At 59.9% G+C, this 9519-nt stretch overlaps 1 protein-coding gene across 1 annotated transcript in view; it reads left to right on the forward strand.

Annotated features, from left to right (window-relative positions):
* PEPD (peptidase D) overlaps nt 1-6321 on the forward strand; it is a 112484-nt gene extending 106163 nt beyond the window's left edge. The window contains exons 13-15 of the mRNA XM_058707638.1: nt 2078-2262; nt 5252-5443; nt 5818-6321. Coding sequence (XP_058563621.1) covers nt 2078-2262; nt 5252-5443; nt 5818-5955 — 515 coding nt within the window. The 3' untranslated portion in view covers nt 5956-6321. The remainder of the gene's footprint in view (nt 1-2077; nt 2263-5251; nt 5444-5817) is intronic.
* The last annotated feature ends 3198 nt before the right edge of the window (nt 6322-9519 follow it).

The following is a 9519-nucleotide window of genomic DNA, read 5'->3' on the forward strand; positions in this document are numbered from 1 at the left end:
AGGGCAGGGCCCACATATGTCGAGACCTGAGCAGTGGGTCTCACTCCAAGCGGCCTGTGTGCGGCTGTAACAGGTGGCCCGGCCTGGGGAGGGCGAGGTGGGGTGCATCGGCCTCGGGGGAGCGGGGAGCCGAGGCTGGGGCAGGCTTGGCTGGTACCCCAGGAGCACGGCGGACATCCAGCGTTGAAGTAGGGTCTGGCTGGGCCATAAGCAACGGATGAATATTGGCCGACAGTTTTGCAGGGGTTACTGACCCGGTCCCCCAGTAGATGCCAGAGTCTCTGTGGCCAGTCTTCTAGGGCCAGCATTGCAGCTGTTTGACAAAGGGAGGCATCTGAGGCTCTCAGAAGTGCATTAGCAGCTGAGCTGGGATCCAGTACCCAGCCTTCCATTTCAGGATGTCCAACTTTCGGAGGAAAGCCGCCCACCTTGACTCTGCCGTCAGGGCTTTGAACCGGACTCTCCCCGCTGCTTGAGTGGGCAAAGCCAGACCCTAGGATGCCGCCACTACCCTGGCACTCTGTGGGCCGAGGCAGGTCAGGCCTCAGGAGCTGGACTCCAAGGAGGCTGTCTGTCTCTAGAGACGGGGCTTCCCCCCTCGGCCTCCCTGCACCTCGGGCCCTGGGCCGACTCCCGCCCTATGAACTGGCCGGGGTGCAGCCCTCTCCACCTGCTCAGAGCCTGGTCCGCAGGGATCCAGGAGGATGGGTCAGCGCTGTGCCTCCAGCCAGCCCAAGACCCCAACTGTGGGGTCTCCATCCCTGGCGGGGAAGGGGGCCCAGGTGGAGGACTGGTGCCCAGCAAGTGCCTGAAGGGTGATGCCCTGTGTCCCAGAGTGGGCCCCCCTCTCTACCCCTGGATTGAGCCCTTGGGCTACCTTCTGCCAGCCACAGAGGTTCGGAGCCCTGAGCCCAGACCTGCTGGCCCAGCCCTTGCGGGCGCGGGGTCCGTGCAGGTTCCCAATGGTGCGGGATGCCAGGGCGCCCCTCTGCAGCTGCCATCATCCGTGCTGGTGGATGTGGAGGGCAGGGCATCATGGGGGTGCCACTTGGGAGCCAGTGTCGCTCCCCACAGGGAGGAGGCCGCAAGGGTTGGCACTGGCCCCCTCTGGCTGGATCACTGCTCAGGGGTGTACGCCCCCACGTCTGCCTGGCCCCACGTGTCCTGGCCCACGGCCTTAGCCAGCATGTGGCCTGCCCCCAAATCAGCCCTGTGGCGTGGGGCAGGGAGCTTCACCAACCTCAGTCCTTGTGTGGTACTTAGGTGGAGTGCCCAGTGCCCTGGAGTGAGGTTGGAGTGGGACCCCGCCAGCCCAGTGGGGAGGGCCGGCGTACCCCCGCGATGGCCAAGGCTGTTTGAGGGTGGCTGCCTGAGAACCTTGGACAGAGCCCCTGAGCTTGCTTGCCTCGAAACTCAGTGCCTGGGGACATGCTCTCCCCGGTGACCTTTGCCCCAGAAACGTGGGGCAAAGATGAGTTGGATTGGCAGTCTGGGGCCTGGATGTCTGGGCTGCCGTGGAGACGGTCAACCCTGGCTCGTGGCAGGCGGAGCCACAGACCCCTGCCGGCCAGCCCACGAGGCCGTGCTAGCTCGTGCTAGCTGCACCTTCACCCCGAAACCTTTGCTCCCCACAGTGGCTCCAGGGGTGATTCAGCCCCGCCTGGGGGTGTGCAGCCATGCCCTCGCCCCACAGCCTGAGGCCCCGAGCTTTGATTTGGGGCTCACTGAGGCAGCCCCACATCTGTGGGGGACATGTGCTTTTCTCCTGATGCTCAGGAACCTTCCTGGGCTCGCTGGCCCCGGAAGCACTCACTGGCCGCGGGCAGACACGCCACGGGCTGGGGAGTAGACCTAAGCTGGACGCCCGGCCCCGGGTGACAGGAGCCTGCCCCTGAGGGCACAACGGAGACAGAGGAAGGGTCTCGGGGTCCCCAGCTGCGGCACCCTCACCACTCACTTCCGGCCGTCCTGCCTCAGCCAGTGCAAGGGCTCCACGTGTCCCCCAGACTTTCCCTTGGGGAGCCCCAGCCGGACTGCCAGTCCCCGCAGCTCACTGCAGCCTCCTTTGGAGCCGCAGGGGTCTGGTGGCCTGACATGCACCGCCTGGCTGACCGCATCCACCTGGAGGAGCTGGCCCGCATCGGTGTCCTGAGCGGTAGCGTCGACGCCATGGTCCAGGCCCACCTGGGAGCTGTGTTCATGCCTCACGGGCTCGGCCACTTCCTGGGCATTGACGTGCACGACGTGGGAGGCTACCCCGAGGTCAGTGTGGACACATCAGCCAGGGGCCTGCCCGTGAGCGGTAGCCGAGCTGGCCCTGCCCACGGTGGGTCGGGGCTCTGGGATCAGCTGCGGTGTAGTGGGACCGGCTAGGGAAGGAGGAATGGGGTCCCACAAGGCCCCCCACCCCTCCTGTCCCTCCACCCATTGGTCGGTCCTGGTTCAGGTGCTGAGGGGGGGGTTTCCCGGAGTGCGCCTCTCCTGGTGGCTGCCACCTCAGAACCTAGTGCCAGCTGGGTGTGCCCTGCCTGGTGAGCCCCAGGCTGTGCGCTGGGGGTGACAGCTGCCCCGAAGGGTAGGAGGTGGCCAGTGTGCGGCACGCGGGGTCCCCAGAGAGCAGTGGGCACCCCAGAGCTGGCTCTTAGTGATGGGGCTGGCGCTGCGGCCCTTTTGTCCCCCGCCTCTGGCTTCTTTCGGGTGCGGGTGGTGAGGCACCATGGCTGGCCCTGGGCCTTCCAGGGACTAGCAGAGCCCAGCACCCCTCACAAGCCCAGCAGCAGACCCAGCCCCTGGGCCAGCACACCCCGTGGCCTTCTCGTCTGCAGGCTCTCGAGGCACCCTTGGCAGGGGAGGGAGGCTTCCGTGGGCATTTCCAGACGAGGCTTTCCCCTCCCCCTCCTACCAACCGAGTCTCGAAAGGACCACCCAGAGGGTGCCTGCAGCCAGCCTTGGGGAGGCCCTGCCCGGCAGGTGGCTGCGGTCTTTCCGGGCCCCGGGTGGGTGGGGGTGAGCCCGGCCCTGCCGCCTGGCCCGGTGCCCAAGGTGCAGGGGGCTGATTATGCAATCGGTGCACACCCTGGGGCCCACCAGCCAGTTAGCCAAGACTAGGCTTGGCCTGTTGGCTGCAGGGTATTTTGAAAGCACCAAGAACGATTTTTGGGGGGAAAAATTGCTCAAGAGAAGCATTATTATTCAATTATTTTTTCCTCAAGTGTAAACAGTTAAATTTGGAGAAACAAAATCAGTTTTAATTTCCTAATTTCTATCCATCACACTGTGTACAGGGAGCCAAGAGCAGAGCCTTCCAGACATTGTTAACTGAGGTTCGTTATTCATTAGTCGCCAGGACTCTTTTTTTCCACCAGAGAAAATTGGCAGCAAACTGCTTTTATCTTTTCCAGTAAGCAGCCCTTTGTGCTCACAGAGTCTATTCTTTTGACAGATAAACATTGTAGAAAAAATATGGCTTTTCCTATAAAAGTCATTTGTTTTATTTCAGGCCTGCAGACACATCTGGGTCCCCTCTGCTCAGAGCCCAGTCAAAGCAGAGGCCCCATCCAGCCCTCTGCCCCAGCGGAAGCCGATGTGGGTGCGGCACGGGCTGGCGCCCCCGCTCCCCACAAGGCTCGGGTCCCTGGGCTGGAGGGGCCGGGGCTTCGGCCTCTCCCCTTCGTGGGGTCTGCTCTCCCCTGCCCAGCCCCCATGCTTCTCCCGGCCCCGCTCAGACGGGCGTTCTTGTGGGGAGACTCCTGAGAGCCAGTGCTCTGAAGGGGTAGAGGTCGGGGCCAGCATAGTCTCCTGCCCCCAGGGTCCCTTCCCCCCCTCACCTGCAGTCTGGGTGGTGGTCCTGGAATTTTCCGGAGGCCTGCGTAGACGGCCCCTCCCCTGGGCACACCCACGGAGTGGCTCGGTGCGGGCACACAGTGACCAAAGGAGGACGGGGAGACACGACCTAGCCAGGTTTCTGCCTCTGCCAGGGCCCTGGCTTTGCCGCCCTTGGAATGGAGAGAAAGGGATAGGTGCTCGGGGTGGCACGAAGGTGAGGGACAGGGAGAGGGTGCCCGGGGGCAGCCACAGACTTCAGGTGGCAGAAGGCCCTGCCCTGCAAGCACCTCTCACCTGAGCACGGGGACCGACATTCCAGGCCGGGCCCTTCCGTGTCGCCAGCCCATCCGGGCAAAAAGTGTCACGGGACCCGGTACCACACCAGATAGGCATCTGTACCCAAAGCATGACTCATCAGGGGTCACAGTGCCTTAACGTCCCCTCATCACCTCCGCCCCAGCCCAGCTCATGCCAGAGTGGCTGCACACGCATTTCTGTCCCCACCCTCGTGGAATCCCGGTCACAGCCTTCCCTGCTGTGCCCAGCTGTGGAGGCCGAGCCAGCCTGTTTCTGGTTACCTTACATGAACCGCTAATTGAAGTCTGATGTTCTTGGCCCCTAAACAGTCAGAAATGACAGCTCCGTGTCCAGCAGCTGGGCTTCCAGGGAAGAGCCGCGGGCGGGGCGGGGCAAGCCCGCAGCCCGGCCCCAGAGCTTGCTCGCTGCCCGCTTGCTCCCTGGCCCCGGGCCTCAGGGACCCGGGGACACGGGTGTTGGCTACGCCGTGAGAGTCGAGAGGCCCGGGCCAGGTGTGCGTTTGTGGGGAGAGGGTGCCTCTGCAGGGAGGCGGGCAGCCGTTCCCTAGGGGCGCCCACGTGGCCTCCTCCACGTGCATCTGAGCATGTGCGTGGGGCCGTCCTGCTGACGGCACCTGGCCTCCCTCCTTGGAAGGCCACACGGGAGACCTGGGTCTGGGGGAGCAGCGCCCAGCACCGCCGGGGCCGCTTTCCAAGTGAGCCGCCTGGAAGGAAAAGATGTGGTGCGGGAAGCCTCGCAGCCTCCCTAAGAGCTTTTTTGGCTTCACGAGTTTGGCTTCTGCCGTTCCTCTGGCGAGGAGAGGCCTGCGTGAGGGCAGCCGGACCCCAGGCGGCCGCACGGCCAGCACGGGAGGGCGGCCCTGGGTGTGTGCGCGCCGGTTGTCCCCGGGGCTCCCGCAGGCGCTTCCGGGGGTATTGTGGGGGGAAGGCGGGCAGAGTCTGCAGGGAGCAGAGGGTCTTACCGAAGCGCTCGGGGCACGGCCCAGCAAGGGGCAGCCTGGGCCAGAGCCCCTCCGGAGCACAAAGCCTCCCTCGCAGCTCCGGGGAGCGCAGACGCTCGGGGTGGAGCCAGCCCTCCTCAGGCCCCCGTGGCCTCCCTGTCCGCGCAGGGCGTGCAGCGCATCGATGAGCCCGGCCTGCGCAGCCTGCGCACCACTCGGCACCTGGAGCCCGGCATGGTGCTCACCGTGGAGCCGGGCATCTACTTCATCGACCACCTCCTGGACGAGGCCCTGGCGGACCCGGCCCGCGCCTGCTTCTTCAACCGTGAGGTCCTGCAGCGCTTCCGCGGATTTGGCGGGGTGAGTGCCCACAGGCCCTGGGTCTCTGCTTCCAGAACATCCCCCTAGCGCACGCTGCCGCGGGTCCGACACAGGAGCCCTAGCGGGAGGAGGGATGATCTTCGATTCCTCACTTGACAAGGACCCGGGCCCGTCCTTTCTCCTGGTCTGTTGCAGACGGGAGGGGGGGGGGGGCAGGTGGCGGGAGCAGATGGCCCCATGGGAGGAGCCTTCCCCGCCCCCCCCCACCCCCGCGGCCTCCCCCGGAAGCCCGGAGGCCAGCCCCTTCCATCAGGGGCAGGACAGACCGCTCCTGAGAAGGGGCCCCTCTGACCCTCTAATCTGGTGCACGAGGCCAAGCTCAGGAATACTGAGTGTCTGCCGTTCCGAGCCAGGTCCGTATCGAGGAGGACGTCGTGGTCACCGACAGCGGCATGGAACTGCTGACCTGCGTGCCCCGCACAGTGGAGGAGATCGAAGCGTGCATGGCAGGCAGCGACAAAGCCTTTACTCCCTTCTCTGGCCCCAAATAGAGCCAGCTGGGAGCACCCAGTGGGACCAGGGACCCAGCCTGGCAACCTTTCTTCACGACGGGCCCTCCGGAGGCCAGATGGGCGCTCAGAAATCACGTGGCTGGGTCCGTGTTTGATCATGCTGTTTCCTCGGGGGAAAATCTTTCTTAACCTTCTGCAAGATCACACCTCAGTCTGCTATTACTTTGCTTGAATGACAGTGGCTTTTGAAATGCTAATGGAAAACAGTTCTGTTCTTTAATAGCAACTAAAATGTGTCTTGCTGTCATTTGTATTCCTCTGCTCAGGGAAGATCCATTTCCAGTGTTTTCTCTCAAAAATCAATATGCAGAATGGAACTTGCAATAAAAAGTTTCCGAAGATGGGCCTTTGTGCGCGGCTCCCTCTCTGTCCTTTCTCCCTTTGCAGATGAGCACGCGTGGCCGGACCTAGGACGTGGGCGCTGACGGTGCAGAGCGCCGGGTGCTGGGCGCGTAGCTGGAGCCGGCCTCCACGCGCCTTTGCACGGGAAAAGGTGAAGCGGTAGAGGAAGAAGCCTTTCTGATACGGCTACGGCCTCAAAGCCGCGTTTCTGAAGGGGGCACTTAAGGCATAGTTAAAACTTGAGACTTGCAGAGATTCCCTGCCTTGACTTCCTTTTCACACCGGACGTGCTGGCCAAGCCGGCATCTGCCCGAGAGACACTGCCCCCCAGCTCAGCTCCACGGCAGAGGTGAGCTTTCTCGTGGCCTCCGTGTTTGCTGAGACCACGTCTTCCCTAAGTGTAAACCCACGGGCCAGATTCCTCTCCGGCAGGGAGACTTCAAGGCCGGTGGGGCCTGGTCCCTGCCGAGGGCAGAATGCCTGTCCTTACCTCTGCTGGCCCAGCTCCGCACTCCCGCAGAACCCAGGGCTGGGGGATTCTGTGCCGAACCGGTCCAGGTTTGTCTCCTCACGGTGCCGTCATCCAGGAGTTTCCAAGCCAGATGAAGGGCACATAAGACAGGACACCAGAGGTGAAACCACCATGGGGTGGAAAACTGTGGCCCAAGCTAGACGCCTTGAAAAGTCACTGAAGCGTTTAGTACAGATGATTTCTTCCTGCGACAGGCACGCAAAAGTGCTCGTGAAGTGACCAAGTTAAAACGAAACCATTTTTCCTGTTTGCTTCTCAGACTTTTTTTTTTTTCTTATCTTATGTGTGATCTGGGGAGGAGCAGAGAGGGAGGGAGAGGGAGTCCCAAGCAGGCCCCACGCTATCCGCACAGAGCCCAATGTGGGGCTCGAACTCACCAACCGTGAGATCGTGACCTGAGCCAAAACTGAGAATCAGATGCTTAGCCGACTGAGCCACCCAGGCACCCTGCCTCTCAGATCTGTAACCACCATTTTTTCAGGTTTTCTGCTGGTGCACAGACAGCCCCTAAGTTCTTGGTGACGCTGAGCAGTTTGAGTAACGACAGTCTTGAGTGTCAGGAGTTTGAGTTCACCAACGTTTCTCCAGCCCAGCTGTACCTGAGACACATTGTGGCATACAGGGTTTCAATTCGCCCACCGCCAGGATAGAATCAGTGGCAGTTAGGTGGAAACTGTAAATGGATAGTTTAGTTGGTGTTCATTAAAAAACATAGCTGAGTGTATTATATATCTTTGTCCTTCCTTTCCTTGGGACATCTCCTCTCCAAACTGCCCATTTCCCATGATTCTCAAGAAGGTAAAAAGCATAAAGAAAAATCTCAGTCACTGAATGTTCTTTGTTCAAGAGGGACACTGGGAGCATAGTATGACTGCTTTTGCCCAGGTCAGTAAGGCAAAGGGCATTCTCTACTGGTGCAGGGCTCGGGGTGGGGGTGGGGGGGCAGCAACAGATCTCCCCTCCACCCCGTGTTCTGGAGGGAGCACCCAACTCAAGTCTCCAAACCTCTGCAAAAATCCATACAGCTTCAGAAATACATTAGAGACCCTTCCAGAAAGCTGAACAGCACTAAACAAGGCTTTCTGAAACCCTGGAAGGGTCTAGGTATTCATTCAATAAATAATTGAACATCCACTATGTGCCAGTGTAGTATAAAAACATGATTCCCTGCTCTCCGAGCCTGTAGTTTACTGAGAGACTTCGCCGCCTTGAACAAACAAGCACAAATATATATATATTTTTTTAAGTTTGTTTATTTTGAGAGAGTACGCACGAGCGGGGGAGGGGGAGAGAGGGAGAGAGAATCCCAAGGAGGCTGCAAATACATGATCTTATACACTGAAAAGTGCCATGAAGGGAAGTAACAGGACTGACCTTGTCTAGAAAGCCAGGGTGGGGCTGAGATAGGAAGGGTTCAAAGTGAAAAGCAAGGCAAAGAGGAGGCATCCAGACCTGAGCTGTTCCAAGGAGTAAAGAGAGCTTGGAAAAGCCCTGCAGCCACAGCAAAGAAACGAGGGCTAGAAAATGGAGGGATGTTAAGTCAACAAGACCAAATGGAGCCACATCGCAAGGAGACCGGGCCTCACTGGGTGCAGTGGGGAATGACAGAAGGTTCTGGAGAGCATGCAATGGTCCAAGGAGACAAAGTTCAGACAAGAGCGGATGATGGCTCTGCAGAAGGCGGGGGAGGGGAGGGGAGCAGACAGGTTCGAAAGGCACATTTAGGGGGTAGGACTGAGAGGCGGGGATGTGGGAAGGCACCTGGCTCTAACAGCTGCTTCAGAGGGTGTGGCCAGACCCAGTTATCTGAGCTACAAACAAGCACAACCCCCTTTGCCTCGAAGCCCAGTTCTGCAACCCCAGCCCCCAGGGGCACCCCTGCCTCACTTGCAGGCCTAGAGCTCTTCGAGGAGTGGGTGTGGCAGTGAAAGAACCTTCAGGATTGGTGGTCTGAAGACAAGTAAAAGCTATATGGACTCTACACATTGACAGAGCAGGTCCAAAAGTGCTTTTATTAAAAAACAGCTGGCACCTTCACAAATCACCTCTATAGAAAACTCCTCAAGACAGGACGTCCTACCCACAGAAATAATTACTGCACTACAATTTTCATTAAGAGGCAGTGAGTGGAAACCTATTTCCCAAGACCTGAGAATAGCTGAAGGATCACAGACGTATCTAAATGACATCTTCCCTTGAGACACTCAAGTCAGCATGGATTCAGTATTTATTCGCTTTTGTAGACGCTGGCACCATGTAAATGGAGATGGTGTACATATCACAAATTGTACTGTTAGGGGAAAGACATCCCCGTCTACCTCAGAGCCTAAAGAACGAACCTCCTGCCACTGTGTGAATGGGAACCACACACCGAGACACCAGGTGTCTGCGCAGGAAACGCCAGCTCGGCCTCCCCTAGTCTAGCACACTCGCGTGGATTAGACCACGCGACAAAGCATGTGACTAGAGAGGCGCTCCATCTTCGCAGAAGATGATGTTCAGGGAAATCTAGGCTTGGACAGAAGCACCCCTGCTTGTCCCCCACGCTCCCCTGCCTTCACCCCTGCCCTGGGCTGGAAACGGGAGAGACCGCACCGCCTGCTCTGCAGAGCCAACACCTGGACTACTTCCCTGGTATCGAACATAAAGAAACCCACAATGAAATGCAG

Source organism: Neofelis nebulosa, chromosome 17, assembly GCF_028018385.1.
Source record: "Neofelis nebulosa isolate mNeoNeb1 chromosome 17, mNeoNeb1.pri, whole genome shotgun sequence".
Taxonomy (NCBI): Eukaryota; Metazoa; Chordata; class Mammalia; order Carnivora; family Felidae; genus Neofelis; species Neofelis nebulosa.